This window comes from Gallus gallus, chromosome 1, assembly GCF_016699485.2.
Source record: "Gallus gallus isolate bGalGal1 chromosome 1, bGalGal1.mat.broiler.GRCg7b, whole genome shotgun sequence".
NCBI lineage: Eukaryota > Metazoa > Chordata > Aves > Galliformes > Phasianidae > Gallus > Gallus gallus.
In genome coordinates this window covers 187,728,618-187,751,737 of record NC_052532.1, presented here as the reverse complement: position 1 = coordinate 187,751,737, position 23,120 = coordinate 187,728,618, and the positions used below count along the sequence as shown (strand labels likewise).

General features: G+C 42.9%; 1 protein-coding gene and 1 long non-coding RNA gene across 17 annotated transcripts in view; both read right to left on the bottom strand.

Moving 5' to 3' along the window:
- Nucleotides 1–17: 17 nt before the first annotated feature.
- LOC107052320 lies at nucleotides 18–3,336 on the bottom strand. Of its 12 annotated transcripts, XR_005841604.2 has the most exons (11): nucleotides 3,251–3,336; nucleotides 3,047–3,142; nucleotides 2,835–2,916; nucleotides 2,615–2,710; nucleotides 2,386–2,484; nucleotides 1,973–2,278; nucleotides 1,530–1,844; nucleotides 1,100–1,421; nucleotides 651–991; nucleotides 302–554; nucleotides 18–231 (listed from the first exon to the last, which is right to left on the bottom strand). It is a non-coding gene; the product is annotated as an uncharacterized LOC107052320 (long non-coding RNA). The 12 variants fall into 12 exon arrangements; XR_005841605.2 differs by lacking the exon at nucleotides 3,047–3,142; XR_005841616.1 differs by lacking the exons at nucleotides 3,047–3,142; nucleotides 3,251–3,336 and having other exon boundaries at nucleotides 302–548; nucleotides 2,835–3,038.
- Nucleotides 3,337–11,772: 8,436 nt separating this feature from the next.
- Nucleotides 11,773–23,120, bottom strand: part of NOX4 (NADPH oxidase 4) — a 135,704-nt gene continuing 124,356 nt past the window's right edge. For 4 of the 5 annotated variants that reach the window (XM_040700426.1, XM_015280045.4, XM_040700420.2 and 1 more), the window contains one exon: nucleotides 11,778–22,786. In XM_040700426.1, the coding sequence (XP_040556360.1) occupies nucleotides 22,666–22,786 (121 nt within the window). In that variant the 3' untranslated portion in view covers nucleotides 11,778–22,665. Of the gene's footprint in view, nucleotides 22,787–23,120 lie in introns of all 5 variants that reach the window. The other variant, NM_001101829.3, reaches the window with a different exon arrangement.

Here is a 23,120-nt window from a genome sequence, read left to right as displayed (position 1 = left end):
GCAGGAGAACCAGCTAATGCATTTATGAATCAGATGATTTTATTGTGAGAAAGCAGGTGGTGTAGATCTTCACTTGTCCAGAGCTGTTGGGAGTCTCCATCTGTCTGTGAGGCCATGGTGAGGTACAGTCTGGGGCTGTGTTTTCTGGTCCTTAGGTTCATGCCTTCACAGATGGCTGCAGAAACCTCAGTCCGAGTGGCTGAAGAGGGTGTGGGGAGGAGGTACCTGTGGCTTTAAAAAACAAGAAAATCAGAACCAAGATAAGGAGCAGCAACCCTCCATTCCCATGGGCAGCCCTTACCTCAGTCCCAGTCTATCAGTTCTGTCTCTCCTGGCAGCCAGAGGACACCTGTCCTGGGCTGGCCCATGTCACTGAATAACACTGACATGGGCTACCACCAGCTGGCTGCCCAATGTAACATGGACACTGCAGTTATTTTGATTATTTAGCTTTATATGAATACCCAGGTACAAGGTAGAACACCTCTCTAGCTGAATGACTAAGAACAAGAAGGTTCCATGCTTTGATAATGTTCTCCTGTGGGCACCTGGTCCTCAAAGACAAAGGAAGAGAGCACATAACCTGTTGCATCACAATCACACATACCTCCCAGCCCAGAGAGGTATAACCATTCATTTCCCTCTCTCACTGTGCTTCATGTCTTCTCATCACAGTGTTTCACCATCCTCCAACTATCCAATGGCCTCAGCTGGCAGAAGGTTGCAGCTCTTTCCATGATCTCCCTACGCCAACCAAGTCACCAGTGCCTGTGTGAAACAGGGAACTGCCAATGTTCTGCCAGCTGTGACATGACCACAGCATCACCGAGGCAGTTGCCAGCAGCTGATGCCCAAATTACAGCCAGCCTGGTGTTAGTTTGATTACATATCTTTGCACTGATGTCTCTGTGAAAGGTGGAACATCGCTCCAGCTGAGCAGCAGAGGACAGGAGGGTTCCATGGTCTCATGTTCTCCTCTGGGCCTCAGGCCCTCAAAGACAATGGAGGAGGACACACAATCTGTTGCATCATAGCCACCCCTGCATCCCTGCCCAGGGCCCAGCCCTTCCCTTCCATGTCCTCTGTCCTGCCCTCTTACCTCTGCCACTGATCACCATCCTGCTTTCTGCTGGTCTGGGCTGGGACAGGGGTTGCAGCTCTTTCCATGATCTCCCTACACCAACCAAGTCACCAGTGCCTGTGTGAAACAGGGAACTGCCAATGTTCTGCCTGCTGTGACATGACCACAGCATCACCGAGGCAGTTGCCAGCAGCTGATGCCCAAATTACAGCCAGCCTGGTGTTAGTTTGATTACATATCTTTGCACTGATGTCTCTGTGGAAGGTGGAACATCGCTCCAGCTGAGCAGCAGAGGACAGGAGGGTTCCATGGTCTCATGTTCTCCTCTGGGCCTCAGGCCCTCAAAGACAATGGAGGAGGACACACAATCTGTTGCATCATAGCCACCCCTGTGTCCCTGCCCAGGGCCCAGCCCTTCCCTTTCATGTCCTCTGTCCTGCCCTCTTACCTCTGCCACTGATCACCATCCTGCTCTCCTCTGGCCTGGGCGAGCAGAGGGTGCAGGTCTTTCCTTGATCTACCTACACCAACCAAGTCACCAGTGCCTGTGTGAAACAGGGAACTGCCAATGTTCTGCCGGCTGTGACATGACCACAGCATTATCAAGGCAGTTTCCAGCAGCTGATGCAGAAATTACAGCCAGGCTGGTGTTATTTTGATGACGTATCTTTGTACTGATGTCTCTGTGGAAGGTGGAACATCTCTCCAGCTGTGCAGCAGAAGACAGGAGGTTTCCATGGTCTGCTCACGTTCTCCACTGGGCCTCAGGCCCGTAGACAAAGGAGGAGGAAACATAATTGGTTGCATCACAGCCACCTCTGCCTCTGCCCAGGACCCAGCTCTTCCCATCCCTGCCCTCTCTCCTGCCCTCTCACATCTGCCTCTACTCACCATCCTGCTGTACTCTGGTCTAAGCTGTCAAAGGGGTGCAGATCTTTCTATGATCTCCACATGCCGGCCATGTCACCAACCTGTGTGATACAGGGAACTGCTGATATTCTGCCTGCTGTGCCATGACCACGTCATCACCAAGGCAGCTGCCAGCAGCTGATACCCAAATTACAGCCAGGCTGGCATTATTTTGATTGCTTATCTTTGTATCAATGTCCACGTAGAAGATGGAACATCTCTCCAGCTGAGCAGCAGAGTACAGGAGGGTTCCATGTTCAGAGGATGTTCTCCACTGGGCCTCAGGCCCTCAAAATAAAGGAGGAGGACACACAGTCTGTTGCATCACAGCCACCCCTGCATCCCTGCCCAGGGCCTAGCCCTTCCCTTCCATGCCCTCTATCCTACCCTCTTACCTTTGCCACTGCATAACATCCTGCTCTCAGCTGGCATGGGCTGGGACAGGGGTTGCAGCTCTTTCCATGATCTCCCTACGCCAACCAAGTCACCAGTGCCTGTGTGAAACAGGGAACTGCCAATGTTGTGCCTGCTGTGACATGACCACAGCATCACCAAGGCAGTTGTCAGCAGCTGATGCAGAAATTACAGCCAGGCTGGTGTTATTTTGATGACATATCTTTGTACCGATGTCTCTGTGGTAGGTGGAACATCTCTCCAGCTGAGTAGCAGAGTACATGAGGGTTCCAAGTTCAGATGACATTATCCTCTGTGCCTCAGGCCCTCAAAAACAAAGGAGGAGGACACACAGTCTGTTGCATCGCAGCCACCCCTGTCTCCTTGCCCAGGGCCCAGCCCTTCCTTTCCACGTCCTCTGTCCTGCCCTCTCACCTCTGCCTCTACTTACCATCCTACTCTCCTCTGGTTTGAGCTGTCAGAGGGGTACAGCTCTTTCTATGATCTCCATATGATGGCCATGACGCCAATGCCTGTGTGAAACAGGGAACTGCCACTGATCTGCCTGGTGTGACATACCCACGTCATCACCAAGGCAGCTGCCAGCAGCTGATATGCAAATTACAGCCAGGCTATTGTTATTTTGATTACGTATCTTTGTACCGATGTCTCTGTGGAAGGTGAAACATCTCTCCAGCTCAGTAGCAGAGGAAAGGAGGTTTCCATGGTCTCATGACGTTCTTCTCTGGGCCTCTGGCCCTCGAAGACAAAGGAGGAGGACACAGAGTCTTTTTCATGACAGACACTCCTGTCTCCCTGCCCAGGGCCCAACCATTCCCTTCCACACTGTCTGTCCTACCCTCTCACCTCAGCCTCTGCTTGTCCTCCTGCTCTCCTCCTGTCCGAGATGGCTGAGGAGCACAGTTCTATTCATACCCTTCCAGGCTGGCCCTGTCACATATGCCCCTGTGACACTGCTAAAATTCTGCTGCCTGTGACATGGCCAATGCATCATCAGCGTGGATGCCAGGAGACGATGGAATGCCCCTCCCACAAGTGCCTTGGCAGAAAGAAATGTAACTCTTCACATTTGGTCAAATGCAGTGGGATGGATGAACCAAGTAACTCAGGCCCATAAGGAAACAGCTGACAAGGAAAGCCCTCTGACACTCTAGTCTGTTTGGGCAGAGCATCCTGCCCAGCACTGTGGCCTCATCACAACCCCTCATCACCTCATCTTGCCCTACCCCACCTCCTCTAGGTCTCCACCTTGCTGCTAGGGCCAGGGTAAAAGGAGGTGAAGGCCATCATGAGAGTACTAACATCTGAACTCTTCGTCCGATTGGGAAGTGCTCATACGTAACAACATGGAAAGAACTTTGTACTCAAAAATAAAAGAGTTTACAAATATCCATACTTGTATTTATTTATACAGATCAGTAAGGGAGTCAGGTCCATGAGGAAAGGTTCCTAAGTTTTCTCAATGAAGACAACACAAAGCAGGAGAACCAGCCAATACGTTTATGAATCAGAACATTTTACTGAGACGTGGGTTGTGTAGAGCTTCCTTTGACCATAGTTGTGGGGAGTTTTCAAGTGCCTGTGATGCCACTGCTATACAGTCTGGGGCTGTTTCCTTTTTCTTAGGTCAGCAACTTCATAGTTGGCTGCAAAAACTTTGGCCCTGGCTCAGGCCAAGGCTGTCAATGCAGTGTCTCCAGTCTCCTGTCATCCACGAGACACCTATCTTCCATACAATAAACAAAAGAATATCTGACCAGACATTTGTATGGGGGATATGCTTCAATGTTTTCTCACATCAAAGTGTTAATATTCTTCTCCTGCTGTAGCAATCTTGCTTTCAGGTAGCATGGCAACATCTGTAATCTCCCAGATATCCATGACTGAATGCTAACAAGTGGAAGCTGAGAATCCCATTAATGAAAGAACGAAAGGTCCTCAAATCGAACCATATCCTATCCCCAAGAGCTAACTAAGTGACTGACCTGTGCCCACTGAAGCTGCCCTACTGTCCTGAGGAGCAATTTGACAGAAACTGCCCTCTGCAAAGTGCAGGCCTTCTGCTGAATGAAGGTGTTTCCTTGTGTGAAGGATCTGGGTGCCAGATCCAAAGGAGCTGCTTATTTTCCGATAGCTTCTGACTAATGAGCTGAGATACTAGTAGATGAATGCTCTTCCAGTATCTTAGAAGTATTAAACAGATTGCACGGGATCTTAAATGCTCCTTGGCTCTGAGGCACAGGGAGGAGGAAAGGAATGACAGTATGATAATACTTCAAATGGTCAGTTCAGTCATTCAGTTTATATTTTATATAACACTGAATACTCTACTGGTAGAAATAAATACTAGCAGCAAAAGAAAACACCCATATTTAACTTCTGACTTCATGAATACTGATTGGCCTCAAAGTCAGATAAGCACAAGGATCTTTATGCAGTCTATTTGAGGACTCCCCACAAATTCTACAAGCAGTAACTATTGGTTTAAGTTCTCTGGAATACTTCAGCTAAGTAAAATGCAAAGAATTAAAAAAAAAAAAACACCACACAAAAACAACAAAACAAAACACAAGAAAACACCCTTTAGTGCTCAGTAATTCCCCTCAAAACCTCGCTTGGTACATTCAATAACCATGGTTTGGCTAAAATATGCAGGTGCTGGCACAGGCTGCCCAGAGAGGTTGTGGATGCCCCATTCCTGGAGCTGTTCAAGGCCAGGTTGGATGGGGCTATAGGCAGCCTGGTCTAATATTAGATATGGAATTTGGTGGCCCTGACTGTGGCAGAGGGGTTGGAGCTTCATGATCCTTGAGGTCCCTTCCAACCTGGGCCATTCTATGATTCTATGATTATGGCATTTTTACTCTGAAAAATTCTTCTGAACAAATACAAAAAGGGTAACAAAATGTTTTTGTAAGGAAAAACTTAAGGAGCAAGGAAGGTTGGAATTAAAAAGTGCCTTTTTAAGCTATAGCTAACTGTTCACAGTATTCTAAGCAGCACAACAGCCTAGGAATCACAGCTCCCACTCGGCCTTAGTGGGCAACAGGAGAGCTGGGAATGCACAAATAGTGGAAGTCACAATGAAGTTGAGATCTACAGACTTTCGGGATTTACAGAAGCGGAGTGGAAATCCCACAGCCTTCACAAGTGGAGAGGTGTCTTCTGCAGGAATTCTGGAGCTAGTCAACTCCTCGGTTCCCCAGTCCTGAAGATCTGTGTCTGGGTTATGTGCCTTGAAAATCCCAAATGTCCAGCTTTGAAACAATCTTTAGGTTTGGATGGTCTGAGAGAATGAGCAGGGTCATGATCCCAAGTCAGGTGAATGTCATGGTGGTTCATTGGGAGTTTGTTGAAAACAATGCCATTCTACACAATATTTGTGTCAGTAAAGTGTCATTTTTGTTTGGAAACTGTTACAGAACAGTCCTAACTGTATTGAGCAAGTTTATCTCCAGATTCCAAGCAATATTTCATGGCCATATTAAATCTCAGATGCCAGTACTTCACTTTCACATCTGTTAAGGTCATTTCTACAACGTTATCCTCTTGCAAAGGTCATAGCCAACAAGTCATTTCTCATCTAGTTCCTGTCTTTCCCACTGAAGATCTTCACCAGTGTTCCTTGGGTCTCCCAGCCTTACCCACAGCATCTCCTCTTGTGTGGGTAGATGAAAGTGAAGCTTTGGTTCATCATCTCTTCTAAATTCCCCCTCAGCAACTCCCTTCCCCCCCCCCCCCCCTTTTTTTTTTTTTGCCAACCCTTGATCATCTCTTCTTGCCAAAAGCACTGAATTCACAATTCATACTCTGTGACCAAACCTTGTGACATACAAATAGCGGTCTCTTTTTCCAGAACTTCTACCAATTCCCAGGCAAGTTTTTTCCTTACCTCTTCTTTCACTGGAGTATCTAACAGCTTCTTTTCTTCCCCCAGAAATTTCATCATTGTGACCTCACACCGAATATAAGTGATGAAGGGGAATCTGTATCCCTTTCATACTTGCAGCCATACCCTCCAGCATTTCCCTCCTTTGATTCCCAATTTCTGTATGACCCAGAGATTGTATCTTCTTTAAGAAGGAACAGCCCTGTTTCAGTACTCAGCATGTTCTGTGGCAAGTACTGAACAGTACAGTGTATATTGATCTATGTAACTAGGACAAAATTCTTTCCATTGCTATGGGGTTGACATTTAAACCACTGGCTTCATAATAATTTGGAGTCAAAGCTCTCCGTAAGTTCTGCTCTGAGTAAAAGAAAACTCAACTGTTCCTCTGAGCAAGTTATTCAGGTTTTTCCACAGTAGGAAAACAACAACATAGTGAGGTAGAGATTCACTGCACCAGTGAAAAGCAACTTTGGGGGGGGGGATGGGGACAAAAAAAGGATAAACTGTCCTGCAGATGTGCCTAATCCTTCCCATAGGCTTTCTGGGGGATCTTAGCTTCAACCAGACACTGAATTTTTATATGGCTGAGGAGGGAGAGGCTGCAAAGGCAACAAATGGTACATCCCCTTTCTGGGGCCATGTTCAAGCTTGTGCTTCAGAAAATGAAATAGAATATATACTATTCAGTATTCTCCTCTTAGCAGATGCTTTTCTGAAATGGAAGTTGGAGCTTCTGCTTTGTTTTCTTTTTCAGTGGGAATAATATAATACTATGAGGCTGTGCATGATGTTTACCTCACTGAATTAGCTCACTCAGGCTAGGGGAATACGTTCTCACAAGATCAGTGTCAAAACTGGGGCATTATAGTGCTTCACGCCCATATAAAATCTAGATCCTGTATATGTAGTCCATGAGACCACATGCTACGCTGCCCTCTCAAAGCACTCAAGTTAGGATTGTCCAAAAGTACTCATCACATGAGGATCCCATCAGCCTCAGCATCTGGGGATGTATCAGCCCCATCTTTCTTCTCATAATGAACCAAATACACTGCATGCCTGTCATGCAGAAAATCTTCTGTAGGATACCTGTCTGGCAGCTTCTTTACTGTGTACTCAGTATTGAAGGAGACTGTTATCTATGTGAAGTCTTTCATTTTTTTGTCCTTATCTCCTTCTCCTTGACAGTTTATGCATTTTATCAAGGCAGGACAGTGAGCAGCTGCCCATCTTTTTCTTTCTGTTCTCCCTTTTTAGCACCTGTCCACTTCATTGAGTTAAATCTGTTAATTCACCATCTGTGTATACAAATGTGTGTAGGGATGCGAGTCACTTTGAATCAGTCTCCACGATGAGCTGAAAAACTGGCAGAAAATAAGACCTTGTCATTAAAAAATGGCATTTTTTTTCTGTAATTTTTGTCATAAGCTCTGAATTAGAAATGAAGTTGCTACTATAACTACAGAAAACCAACTCGTTTCCACATGTGCATCTCACAGCCGTTAGGCTCTCTAATAGCCCATTTTATACACAGACAGGTCCATGTAGGTCTGCCTGTTGCTTCCTTCTTTTGAAGGCATCAGAATTCTGATTCAGCAGAATCAGAATCAGCAGAATTCACACAGTGCTAAGAAGTTCTGGGCCTTGCTGGATTAGGGTAAGTAAAAGGAGACTAACTCTTCCCCTGCACACTGAGAGAATCCCCTTTGGACGTTTGAAAACACCTCCCTGATTTTTCACATTGTTTTCAAGTAAAAGAACCATGCTCAGATAACCAAGTATGGTATTTTCAAGCAGATTATGTACTGTGGACACATTTTCACACATTTTCCTGCAATCATCACAATCTTAAAAAGTTTCTGGATTGAACTCCTTCTTGGAAAATGTAAGCACTCCTGACAACAGTGTCATAAATATGAACAGTCTGCAGAGCCTCTTCACTCAGGGCAAAGCCATGCACCAGGCTTTCCCTCCCTTGCATACCAATCCAGCCCTCTTTGCAATCAGATTCAGTTTTTCTCCACCAGCTTTTTATTACAACACTAAGGATATTACTCACCTTCATTCTTCTCTGCAAGCAACCACAAATAAATAGCCCGTACATCCCAACAAAGAAAATGTATTTCTGGAAAACGTGCTAAAAGCTTATGCTGTTCTCAGGCAAAGACAAGAACACTGCAAAAGTGTGCTGGCTATTTAGTCAAAGAGCTGAATGTGTCAAGAAAAGATGCTAATAAGGACCTGAAGGTCTGGACTGTCTTCTCATAAATTTACTGGGAGAATGGCAGAGTGGAAAATACTAGTCCATTAATGGTGCTCTGTTAAATTTATTGTGGACTGATTTCATTGTCAGATGACTTGACTGTACAGAATGGAGTATACATACAGTTAGATAGCTGGAAAAATATCAGACAACTGAGATCATGACAGTATCTGTGTACAGAAAATTTTATTGGTGTAATAAAGGAAAAAAATGTCCTTTTGTTTTGTCACTGAAGCACAACACGTCTCAGTGTGATAAAGCTACAGCCATTAGCTGATAGCAAAATACAGATGTTCGTGGGGACAGAGAGGTGCTATATAACTGTATCCTCACTGTAGTAGTGAAAGTCGAACAACATGTAAGTATGTATATGTGCATGCACCTGTGTATGTGTAGACATGCCCTATAAGGACCCTCCTGCTGCCCTTTCATATGGATGGCATTAAGACATCTGTTTCAAGAGAAAGTGAATCTAACATTTGTCAAGTCAGAACAGCAGCACAAAAGATACAAAAATAAAGAATCTGTTAGTTGTTAGGAAAAGCAGAAGAACGTTTTTTGGGGAGAGGGACAGGGCAAGTTGGTGGTTATTCAGACCATCAGCCATCAGTTGACAATGCACGTTCAGATTAGAAAGTGCAGTTATTAAGCTCAGACTGTTTATGCATACGCTAAACAAGATATCATAAAGAGCAATGACAAATCACGGAGCCATTCCATTTATAAGAATTAAATTTGGGAGGAGCTGAAAGAGGAAACGGATGAAAAGTGCTCTTTATGTTAAGTCACCTCACATACAAAAGAGATGATGGGTTTTCAGGAAACAATCCAAGTGGCACTGATTACAAATTATTCCGGTGTGCAGCTCCATAGCCCTCCTGCAACATCCAAGTGGATGTAAAGCCCTTTGGGGCACGTGTAAGGTTAAGCACTAGGTTCTGTGCACCTAACAGGGCTCTAATCCATGTAGGGACTGCATGGATGCTCTCAGTTTTTAGGAGGCTGGTGGGACCAGCGCTGGGGTACCAATCCATTTACCACAGAGTTCAGATAAGGAACAGGTAAGAGACCACTTGCAAATGCTCCTTGGATGCTCTGTTTTGTAACATGCACTCCTTTTTCAGCTGATTCTCTGGCTGAGAGTTTTTAGGATGCAGGAGCCATTTCACACTGAAAGATTTTGTATACTGAAATGCAAAAATCCATGCCAGGTGAACCAGACTCCCTGGAGGTCTTCAAAGCCTTTCGTATCTCCCTGGTGGTCACACAAGAAAGGTGTTCATTTACTTTAGGAGACTTTGTACATCAAGTAATTGAAATTCATGAGAGTCTGGTGCCTGTGCTGGGCAGACAGCTGCTCTCAGCCCTTTGCTGCTGTTTTTCTCTCCAGAAAGGTTCAGCTGTTAGTAAGGGCACTCACTGCCCACCCTTCTGCTCACCGTGATTTTGAGAATTTATCCTTATCAATGATAGCTACGCAGAGCTGAAGCGGAGAGAAGAAACACGATTTTTCACTTCTGCTAGAATAACAGCCGAAGACTGCAGTACCACCTTGCTGTCCGGTACAAGGAGAGTTCCCCTTCAGCATTTTTTAGCTATGTTTTATCATAATACACCAGTTTTAGTGATTCCCCTCCCCTACTCCTGTACAAACAACGAGGCTTTTCTCTTAACAAATGCATTTGTGAAACGTATCATTTCCCATAAAAAATCTCCAAATGCCACATGGAAAACAAAGCTTATGAGCCAAAACACATTTTGTCAAACCTCCTTACTTGGCCAGGGGAAGGTGAGTGGGGACAGATATTCTTCTAAATGAAAAACACCATAATTGAACGTATCAGAATTCTCTACAGTAACTCTGTCCAGTACTTCACTGACCCCATTTAAAGTGTTAACACTTTATCCATTTCCACAGCTTAAGAACTTCTCCTCTGGCAATGTTAACTTCCTCACATGTTTATATCGTAAGAAAAATAAATGAGAAGGAATTTACAGGGTATTTTCATTTTGCTGCAGTTAATCTTCTCGTTTTGGAGGATGGTACCTTTTGACAGCACTGTATCAATACCAGTTTGGAAGGAGAACGTAACAAATGCAACCTGGAAATTGACATATGCAATTTAACCGTGTACCCTTACTTCTCAAAAATAACCACTGAACCAGAACTTTTGACAGCCATTCCGAAAGCTCAGAGAAGTATGCACACTTGCATTTTTGTTCACCAAAACAATTCATGTTTCACACTGAATTTCCATGAAAAAAACAAATGCAATTCTACCAATGCAGAAACAACTAGGTGGACGGTTATTTGGACATTCAACACTCTGCAGATAAATCAAGTGGAGGCCTTGGTTATCAGTGCACCAGCAGGACCCCTAACGTCACTGGGAAGTACGAGTTTTAAAGCAATTTACTTTCAGATCTGCTACAGAATCAGCAGTATCTTGAAGGCATAATCAAATATCAGTTCTCCAATACATTCTATCAAAAGCAACACTGTCTGAGCAGGTACTTTATATAAAACACTTTAAATACTTTAAAATAAAGCACCTTGCTAGTCTGAGCAAACTAGAGAAATTGCCTAGATGATGCTTCATTCAGTCAGGACCTCAAGTGCTAATCCTAAGTAAGAAGGATTTCTGTATACTTCTGGAATGGGAGGGAACTTTGTTCACCATTTATTTCAGCGTGTTAGGGCCAGGCAGTTACTGTTCTCTGTTTCCATCGTGCTCTAAAGGGCAAAGACATGATGCAGAATGCAGGGGACTGGTGTTAAGTTCCAGTACAGAGATGACTGTGAAAGGGAATGAAATACATTCCTTTTGCTTCTGAGATGGTCTTACAGTCAAAGATAAAACAACGTGTTTGGCAAAGTCCTTCACTTCAAAAAAGGATTTATCAGAAATTCCAAGAAAAGGTGTACTAATGAAGGTGTATGTTCCTAAAATGTGCATTACTCTGGATGGCTAAAGAAGGATGTCCAGCACCATTTTGGTACTTCTGGCTTCCTGCTGCCACTTCAACAGGTCCCCTGCCAAGATGTTTCAGCTGGTTAAGGGCATTTCAAGCGGTGTTAAGAGCCTCAGTTTAAATAGTGAAATCCCAGCCTCCCCTGCCAGCAGTAATACATATGCATATATGCACACACAATGTTTCCATGATTAAAGCAGTTTGTCATTAATTAGAACCAAGTCATAAACAGCAACTCAGTCATGTTTTGCTCCGTCTTGGAATGCTTGTTTATTCCAAAGTCATGACGTTTCCTGTAAAGCAAATACCTTGAGAGTACAGTGCTATAATTACATGATGAATAAATGGATGGTGCTTTGACAGATACAATACAAGACATAAACTCAAGTTAGGGTGTCCTGCTAACATAACAGAATGCGACAATAACATCTGAACAGCAAAAGAACTCAGCAGCCAAATGATTTACTTAGCAGGATTACCATTAATATAAAATGGCTATTTCAGCCTATTATTTTTGGAAATTAAGTATCCTTTCTTTAATGCAATCAGGATCTTGCAAGTAAGATTTGGTAAGAGTAACTTACTTAGGGATTCCCGAGCACTTGGTATAATAACAGATCGTGATGCCAGGCAAATTCATAAAACTTTTCATCAATTGTGACCATGGCAAAAAACAAACATGGGATTTTAGGAAGAAGCTTAATGCAGTTGGGCATCAAAACCTCAGTGACCTTGGATTCCTCATGTTACTGAAAATCCTAAGAGCAGTTTGTAAGGAAACTTGGTAAGAACATGGAATAGTGCCAAGGAATCCTCCCTGTCTGATTCCTTCTTTAGCCAATAGCTTGCATATACCCTCACAACACCGTGTACCTAAGAAAGGGACACTATGGGAAAAAAAATTCTGCATGCAACTTAGGAGAAAAGAAAAAAAAACAAACCAAGACTTTTTATGATCAATCTTCTATCTCAGTCTTGTTACATATCTAACTGATAAAAGCTTTGCTTCATTTGATGGGAATGAGCTGAGTCCAAAAGCTCACTGTGTACTCTTTGAAGTTCTACAGGCACGCACTTACAGTTGTGACCTATTTAAATCCAGCCAGTGAAACACAGTTCCTATGTCCGGTTGGGGATCAGCAAAGTAAAGCTACAAAAGGGCTATTTCATATGACAAGAGTATGACAGGAACCTACTGAGTACTGTTCTTGTTCTTGAAGTCAAGCCTGGGGAAAAAATTAAAAAATGAAAGTTCAGGACCGAATTTTGGTTTCCGTTCCACTTGGAAACCAAGCAATCATTTCTCTTCAAGGAATCATACCACATCTTGATCTATAAAAACATAAGAACAGATTGAATTTGCATTAACGTAAACAGGCATCTCTGAAAAGAACACGGAGTACTCAAAGTGTGGACATTTATGCTAGTACTTTTTAAAGCTGTTACCGTGTATATTATATACAGATAAAAGTAAATGCTGCCTTCTTTTTAAATATTTTCTTTATTTCAGTCAAATAGGAAAATTATGTAATTGCAGAATTGGAAATTCAGGAAAAGAATTTTAAGCCCTCTTTCTTTTGGGACTTGGAAGACTGCAGAAGAACAAGGAAAGAAAGTGGCCAGTGGTGAAACAGTCGAGATCTGCATCTACAGAGAAGACGATGCTTTCCCATCGTACATGCTAACTGGAAATAGCTACTTCCAAGGTTCAGTTCCTAAAGGAAAACCGGAAAGCTGAAAGCATTTATTGTGTTTTCCAAATTTTAGTAATGGCAATATTTCCATCTTGAGTCCATCATCTTTCCTGAGAATGGATTCTGATCAATTGGGACCACAGACTAAGGCCTCCATAGGACACCCATGCTCGTATCAGTGCAGCCAAATTCTTGGACACTGACCAGCTGTCTAACTTATACATCTTATGACTCCCAAATAGCTATCCAAAATGAGGTAAAAATGGTCTTCCTTCTACTCTATAAAAAAAATGGTCTTCCTCCCTTCCTACTGAAAATCCTTATCGCCTCATACACCATTACGAGATAATCTAACCCGTGACTGAAGACTAAATGCCTCATGTGCTCCCTGCCCTCAGTACACCAGCAAGCCCTTGGCAGCCTGCTCACTTCTGGGCTTGAGCACCCATGTCTAGATGTGCCACAGACATCGTCTTGAGGGCTCAGACAGACAAACTCCTCCAAGTGCTCTGCTTTAAAAGGAAACCATTTGCTTATCTAAGCTCAGACTGTGGTAGCATTGGTTGGTTTGAACAGCTTTTTTCATAATGAAAATTGGCTGAGAAGGCAAGGAATCAACAAGGAATCCTTTGACTTTAGAAAATAATAGCTTCTTGCAGTGGAATATAGAGAGTGTTGGCTTCCAGAAGTTTCTCCCCTTCAAAGCAACTTTGCAGGATTTTTTTTTTAAATAAACGTCTAAGTTTGGGACATCGTGATATTTTCTATTTTATATACGTTTTTTTGTCTGTTTTGTTATTGTTGTTGTTGCTCTGAAACTAAAATGTATTTGTTTAAACAATATAAAAATAGAACCAGAAAAAAACAAAAAACAAACAAACAAACAAAAAACAACCACACATAAAACCATTTGCACATTATGAAATAAATATATCTGGAGCAAACTATCTATCTCTTTGGTTGTCAGTTTGAGGGAAATGTCACAGTTCGGACTTTTCCCCAGAATTCTCACAGATCAGGAAACCTTTTCTTACCCAAATGTGCTTCATCAAATTTGCTCTTGCAAATGACTGAAAGGAACACAGGGAAAGAAAAGCTAAGTAGGATTAAGAGTTTCACAGCCTGGCACAGATGGGCTAAAGCTTCTTGTTTCAGAAAAAAAGCTAATTAATTAACCCAGAGCTTCATCAACATCGAAATCCTGCAAGAGGCTCTTGGTTGCCTCTGAATCTCAATAAAACCGCCCCTCTGCAGTTGCAGAAGCATCAGTGCCTCCTCAAAGATGCAGAGCAGAACATATGTGTTGGGACCTGTCTGCTTAACAGCACAATCCTTCTTTCCCTTTATGAACAGTGAGCTCTCAAGCTCCCTAAAGCAAAGAAATCGGGTGAGGAAATATTTAATCAGTGAAAGTAGGAATTTATACGCCATTGATAAGCTAGGAGGTGTATGGAAATAGAGAATGCAATTGAAAGAAGCAAACTCTTCCATCACTGACCTCTGTCTTGCAGTGCCTATGTGTGAAAGCAGAAACATGACTTAATTTCACTGATGGCCAGAGCCTGAATCTTACAAAATGGGTTCCCGTTTCTTAGCCAGAAGATGATATAATCTTGGCTATTATGTGCTTTTCCCATTTACCCATCACTGTGGCACGGCCTCTCCTCCCATTCTAAAAAAGCATTTTCAGGGCTAGGATCCTGCATCCACTTAACTAATGCTATTTAAGGTGACTAGACGACTCTCACTAGATCTGATACATTAGGAGCATTATAAAGGCTGGAGACCAGGCTGTGGCTATGGCTATGAATATGGCTCTGAGTAAAATAAACTCTGCATTTCCCATTGCATCATTTTCCTGAGTGAAGGGAAGCAGAGGGAGCTTCCTGACACAAACAAGATGTTGAGGGAGGGGAGTGACAGCAGAAAAGGAAACCAGATGACCTTCAAATGCCCCTTCCAACCCAAACCATTTTCTGATTCTGTGATTCGGTGACATACGGACAAGGCTGTTTCCAGTAATCAGAGGTCAGAGCACCAAACCCAGATGAAGTCTGGAGGTATACACGGAGGAAGTGGGGTAGCTGAAAGCTCAGTTCCCACTAGGTTTCCAGGGAATACGCTGAGACTAATGAAAGCACCGATGCCTCCAGCTCCAACAGACAATGATATTTCACAGTTGATAGCAGATACTTTGTCACATTGCATCTCAGCCACGTTGTTCAACTCTGCTTGAGGGCATTATGTCCATTAAGTTTCTTTCAAAAAGCACAGTTTGTCTAATTACAAGCATTTAAGGAATCAAAAAGAATACCATGGATGAATCTTCCCATTTTAATCATTCCTCTTCCATCAACTAATTATGTTGTTCTGACATAGTAAAGGAAAAACAAAGAATTCTCTGCAGAATTCTCTCTTTTCTTTCTTTTTTTTTTCCCTTGTGAACACAAGTGCAAATATGGGCATGCCATATTCATTTACCAATGGAAACTGGCAGTTATCCTCATCTGGTCAGGCCGTTGTGCTTAACAGGAAAAAAACAGGATTTTGAGCAACTAACCCTACAGTAAGTTACTCTGCTCCCAGTCACTGAGCAACTTGCTTTTACAAAGCCATAGAAATACAAAGGGGATGTACATACCCTCAGTTAGCTACACAATTGAGTCCACAAGTGGGAATCAGACTACCTCATCACCTAGAAGCTCTCAGACAGGGCAGGTTCAAGCTCCAAGCTGGAAACCAGACAGGTGGCTCACCTAACTGCATTTAAACTTGCTTTCATCTCACACTGTAGACTCAATTTGAGAGCTCTCAGCTTTCCTTGATGCCAGGTATACTTGTAGGGTAGGCTTCTGCCTCAGCACCATTCAGATGTGACAGCCAGTGCTGTGACATGGCCTGCCTCTGGCTTCAAATCATATATTACCATTGTGCTTCTCCTTCAAGAGTTCTTTCCTCCTTGCCTAAACCTTGCATCTTCCCGTCAGCTTGCAGAGTTCCTGTGCAGCACTGCTAACCAGGCTGCACATGGAGCAGCTCAGGACACAGGCCACTCTGTATGCTGTCTGGTATTTGGTTTTTCTCTTAGATAATTTAAGGGAGAATAGAAGACCCAGAGGTGTTATTTATTCAGTTCAGAAGCAACATGTTACCACAAACATGCAAACACCACTACTCAACACCAAGAAAGAATCCACCATCCCTAAAAAAGAAATAGCATGCTCTTTTGAAATAGAAAGAAATGCTGCCGATGAGTACATTCTCAGCTATAGCACAAGGTGGTAGCTTTTGCTCTTCCTCCCCCACCTTCCATTTTTACCCAGGGTTGTAGAGTATGAGATGAGCAATGCGACCTTGCAATGACAGAATTTTAATGTATGCCTAGTGCACCAAAAGCAATGCAGCAGCATCTCTCTTCTCAGTGTTGCTATGTACTCTGCACATTTATGCAACGCTGCTTCACATCCTCAAGGCTGTCCTTACCTAGGGTCAGCGGCAAAGAACACAGAATGTATTTATTGAACTGTCAAAGCTACTTACAGCTAGCATGGAGAACTATATATACTCCATGATTCTGGTGAAAAAGAGGTAAAGCCATTCCAAACCCCAAAGCTGCAAAACAGAAGTAGATATTTTTTGAAGCAAGAATCAATGGTGAATTTATTTCAAGTAAATTACTTATTTCCAAGGTGTTTTACTAAAATATACTAGTTTTCTTCTGTGTTTTAGCTTTGAGTTGTGCACTGGAAGGCTATCTCTGTATACAACAGTTTTCAAACCCCAGGGAGAATTAGCATCCACATCCAGAAAACAGGGCTTGCTTTTAATTTCTGAAACTGAAGAACCAGGGAGAAACGTCCCCCACCTTCCCCTTTGCTTTCAGCTTCTAAATATTTCAAGCTATTCACGTGCTGGAAATTCATCATCCTCCTCTGCCCTCCTCGGTTTGCTCCTCAGCTGACAGCTTAAGGAGCTACTCACAGATCTCCCCTCCTGGTGTAACAGTGCAGATAATTAGGAAGAAGGTGCAGGTTTGGGGCTGTGGGACAGCCAGACTTTTGCCAGAAAGAGGCACTTAAAATACCAAATAGTACTTTCCACAAGGTATGACACACCCTGAAATTTAAGGACTCTGTTAAGAGGCACTCTGAAATTGGGATGGGTTGCTTTATCCAGCTTTCTCCTTGTATTCCCCAAATAATGGGGCAGATCCTTAGCTGTTTCTACAGCACAGAAATAGAATCACAGCATCATTAAGGTGGAAAAGACCTCTAAGATCATCTAGCCCAAACATCATCACCATGCCCACTAAACCATGTCCATATGATATGACCTTTTCAGACAACATAATGCTTCAGACACTGCAAACCTTGAGCATTCACTACAGTGAAGTTCAGAGCTATTCATAACCTCAGAGGTAGTGCACAGCATTCCACAGGATGAAAACATACCCCATACCTCCCACAGCACGGGTGATGCAATCAGGAGAATGCAAAATCTTTACAAATATTCGAACAGCTCTTGAAGAAGCATTTGTTGCTCAAAATCTTGTGCATTCATTGCATGTGACAGTCTAGCAGAGGACATAGGGTTCCTATAAAGGAAATTCCAGACTTTCTGGAATTTACTGTGCTTAGTATAAGAACAAGCTCTTTATGGGAATGAAAAGTCTCATTTCAGCTCTATGTATTTCACCAGTGCATTATCACAGTGGTCTTAATGAAATACACCAACAGCAGAGATGACTCAAACTCTAAATCACCATTCAGAGTTGAGTCCTCAGCTGTTTTCTATATATCCCTGATAAATGTACGTTCATTACAGAAAAGCTCAGTTCAGCACGGGCACCAGTGGCGTTTTGATTAAACTTTGCTGTTAAATCCTCTTTGTTAAAACAATAAAACCGCTTTTATTTGTGAGGGGTGGGAAATCTGCAGACAAATCAGATGCATAATCCAGAGAAGAACAGATCCAGCTTGCCTTAAATCACACTGGCATGTTTATGAAATGATTGCCAGACTGAAGTGAAAATTAATCTCCCTAGAAGGCCTTTTATTTTTTAAACAAGTAAACATTGCATTTTAATAACTTTGCTCTGACTTAAGGGGCTCAGACTCCTACTGACAATGACTAGTTAGCCTCCTGCTGGCTTTTGTAAGCAACGTCTTGTAGTTTGAAACTAAAACCTGGCGGTAGTGTTAAGCAAAGGCTTTTCTCTTAGCCTGCTTCTTGGATTTGTTAGGCTTTTACAGCTCAATTACCGCTCCCCAAGAGGCCAGCCTACCACTCACATTATCTGCCCCTTCACAGCCTGCTCCAAATCGCTTCCTCACCTTTGTGCTAGAGGCATTAGAAGCAAAAGGAGAGCTCTGCACCTGGCTGCAAAGAATGCTCATGAGTTGCTCTGAGTTTATATCAGACTCTGTGTGCATGCAAGTATATGTAGTACTTCTCTTGCTGCAAGATTAATGGCTTCAAGTTGCACCAGGGGTGGTTCAGGTTGGATATTAGGAAAAGCAAGCTCACCAAAAAAGTGGTTGGGCACTGGAATAGGGAAGTAGTGGAATCACTGACACTAGAGGTGTTCAAGAAATGTGCAGACATACTTAGGGACGTGGTTTAGTGGGCAATATTAATGGTAGGTGGACAGCTGGACTAGATGATCTTAGAAGATTTTTCCAAACTTAGTGAGATTACAGTTCTGTGAGTCTACAATAACAAGACCTGCAACAAAGAATAATGATGGGAGTTGAGTGTTGAGGCAGAGAGACCACTGTAGGGATGCAGCGTGTGACCCCCAGTGCTGCTGGAAGTTGAATGTGCGCAGTGTTTCCATACACGTCTTCACATCAGGCTTATTTAGGCAGGAATCTTCAAACAGACAGAGGATTTATCTTTTTTCCTTTCACAGCAACTATTTTCTAATTTCGTGTGGCAAAACAATAAGCATTTTGTTGGAAAGCAGATTTGGCTTAACATTTCTACCAGTGCCCTAAGCAGTGCAGCCAGCAGCAAGGGGGATGTGGTACATCCCACTCTCCTCAGCCCAGGTTCAAGGATGTGCACAGGGGTCTCTCATAGTCCTTTTAATCCTGTCTCCTAGAAGAGCAGATAAAAGGACAAGGAAGAAATCACGTGCACTGAGTACTGTAAGCAGAAATGGGGATGCAAGGTGAAGTGACTCCAAACTCAGGGCTGGAATAACCATCCCGGAGGAATGGAGTGGAATGCAGGCCTCTGAGGTGCAGGCTACTTCCCATGGCTCATCTCTGCAGCCCTTCACTATGGCAGCAAACACTTACTCAGACAGGTAATCTCCATGCTGTGGGTCCAGGACTGCTTGGGGAAATCTGATGAATCCAGCTGTGCAAAGCTCCAGCTCTCACACTGCTGGGCTGGGCTTTCTTCGCAGAGAAAGGGTTTGGCTTCAATCACGGCATGAAAACCCTCCTGTTTTAAATAAAAGCCCCCAAACATTTATGATGAATAAAACACAAAGATGCCACCGAGGGTATGTAGTTTTGGGACAAGTGAGCAAGAAGTAGCACAGTACATGGCAGGATCCTTCCCTTGTCAGCAGGAAGCTTATGGCAGACTCACTCCCAGGACTCAAATGTAATGCGTAAAGAGACATTCAATTGCGCAAATCCGGTTGAAAAGTACATGTGGAATTAAGTGCTGTCAGCCTTCATTTACTTGCCTGGCACAAAGTTATATACAGAGCAGGGGTCAGCTGAGCTTGGCACAGGACAGAGGCTCTGCCTGCTTCTTGCTCTGATAGCACTGCTAACGTAACAACAGGGGATAACATTCCTCCACACAGTGTCAGCTCCTGCTAGAATTCAGCACAAGAGCACAGTGCTATTATTAATTATAAAGCACTATCTATATAAAAGCTGAGCCAGAAAGTATAATCTGTTTTAGCGCAGAGCTCACCACAAAACTAACTGCTCATTATGCAGTAACGGAACTGGTAGCTATCAGAGGAGATGTGAAATCAGAAAGAATATCATTGAGATTAGCAGGCTCTATACCATATTTAAAAATCATTAGATGCTAGATACTAAAACAAGAGAAAAATGATCACCGTGTGGTTGTGGTTAACAGATGGAGTCATGACTTCCATCACAGTCATGCCTTCAATCATGCTTTAAGCTAACAGCAAACAAACAAAAAAGCCTGCAATACAGGCAGTACCTGATTATGCAGTTTGCCATCAGTGTTGTGCATATTATGAAATCCATGCAGGCAGTATTAGAAAAAATATTAATAATTAAAGAATAACTGATACTCTTCTGTGTACCCCTAGTTTACAGGGACAAGATGAAGGAGATCCAATGGGAAAATGATGATTCAGACTTAAAAAAAAAAAATGGAAATCACAAGCTGCAATGTAGGCTTCCATCTCACATTTCAATTTTGGCTTCTCTCTCCTCCAGGCTACTTAAGAGAATTCTCATCACTAGAAATTAGTCCATCTCTGGCTCTTCCCTTCCCTCCTGAATTTCAAATCGGGCAGAGCCAGAGGCAAGAACTTCAGTGCAAAGTCCAGGCAATAAGAAACATCCCCGCGGGGCTGTGCTGCTGCACTGCATCCAGCCACACCATTTAGAGCAAATCCTGAGCAGAAACTGCCATGGCAAAGACCAAATACGTGTTCTCTAGTTACACATACACCATACCAAAACATCACCTACCAGAGAAAAGCTTGCCTCTGTCTGCTGATACCAATACTTGAAGAATCTTTTATAGAGCCTGTGCTGTGAGAAATTACTGATTTGTTTTTACTGAAAGGAAAAATGCATGCATTGGAAAGCTCTATGCTGAATCAAATGCACTGTGCTAAATACAGGTAAACCTGTGCTATGAGAGATGCTGAGCAATCATATACCTGCACATGCTGTAGACACTACAGGCTTTGCTTCCGAGCTGCTGCTGAAGGGCCAGGTTTTCAGCAAGTGTAAAGCAATGCTGTTGTATTAAGATGCTCTAGAATGAGGCCTATTTATGCCAGCTACATGTCTGACTTCAGCTCAAATGTTCCTTTCATGGCAAAATAAGAGAAAGAAGGTCAAGAGAAAATAAGATAAAATTGGTTTGGCTACTGAAGTGAGTAAGTAAAATGCTGCTACTCTGAATCAAAACGTTTTAAAGTGCCCGTTTCAACCTCATGGCAACTATGAGAAGTCAGGAAAGCAGCTGTGGTAATAAGAAGGGAAGAAGAGCTTAAATTTGGATGTTTTAGACCCTCCCTTTTAGAACACACTGAAAACACAGTGCAGATCCTGCAAAGTATCTATCTGTACACAAGATGCAAAGAGCCACAGTAAAGAAAGCTTCACCCCTGCTTCACCCTGCTGAAGATCTGGCCCGATTCTGCTTTCAGAGACACCAACCGGACTGAACAAACAAGAGATCGGTGAGACTGACCAACAAGCATGACTCCAGCAATGGCAAATGCTGGATTGACTCCAGTCAAAGGACCACAGTCAACCAAAGACGCTCTGCAACTCCTAAAATAGGATTTCAGCCTGCTGCATTGTACATTAATCACTAAGAACATCTGAATGCTGTAAGTATTTGACATTCAGGGCATGTGAGTGCAAAGTGAGTGCAACTTCCATGCTGAGCCTGTGGTATAATAAAACATCATATCCTGTCTCCTCCTGTTAATCGCTTTTCTTGCTCCATCTTTCTGGCTGCATAAATCACACTTATTTTGCAAACTCACTGAATGCTGAATTGATGCTCGATACTGCGTTTTCCAGGTACAGCTGTTTCCTTGCCAAAAGGCTGTGATATACATCATGGCTGAGTCTGCCCAAAGGTGCTAGGGCTGTTGTGCTCACTTTTCCTTTATGTTGATTTACATCCTTCTCCTAAATTCCACTCTCTCTTCTATTCAAAGTGGGAATATTGACACCCGTTACAGAGTATGTTTGACATATAGAATCCCAGTTCTGTAATGCATAAAACCTTTAACATGGAGTGTCTCCACTCCAAAGTCACAAGGTCTGTATACCAACAAAAGCAGTATTTCTTTGAAATGCCCTATGATTTGTCATTTGGATTAACCTGGGGTTTCATTTACTGATCCAACTTCAGAGGATTGAAGTGGAAGAACATTCCACTTCTATTGGCTTTTAAAGCAACTGCATTTGTCCCCAGCACTCGTATTTTTTAATTAACAGAAACAACTCCAAAAAATCACTGCTGCCACAAATACTGTGTGAGCGCATTTGGCTTTGAGCATAAGCACTTAACATTTGTTGGTACACTGCTATATTCATCATTTTCCAGAGTTTTAAATAATCATAAATAAGAAAAACTGTGCTACTCTTTGGTACATTTCTGTTTAAACCACAGTGGAACTTTAAAGTTGTACAAACAAAAAATTGCACTTTTATCTTCCAGAGATTCTCGCAAGTCCAACAGACTTTCAGCTGAAGGATTCTTTGTTATACTCAAACCTTGTCCCGTAAGGGTTGCTGCTGTTGCTCAGTTTATGAAGTATCTTAGACATCTTGCTTGGTCCACAACAGAAAACTCCAATGGTCTTCCTATTAAAAAAAAAAGAAAAAAGTTACAACTTTGCCAATAAGCAGTTACTTCTAATGACTGACAGAACTGGATTCTAAGCCTCATAGTATTCTACAAATGCCTGCTGAGCACAGATTTCAGGGTGAGAACAGCTCACAAGGTCCTGTAACTCATTAAAGAAGCCACTATCCTCACATCAGACCCTGCTACATATTTTGACAATGACAACCCCTGCAAAAAAGTGCTTCATCTCAGCCTCAAGATACCAAGCACCAAAAAACTAATACATCCCACCCTCATTTTTTCCACAATTAATCTCTTTTTTTTGTTAACGTGTCTCATCGTACAGAAGTT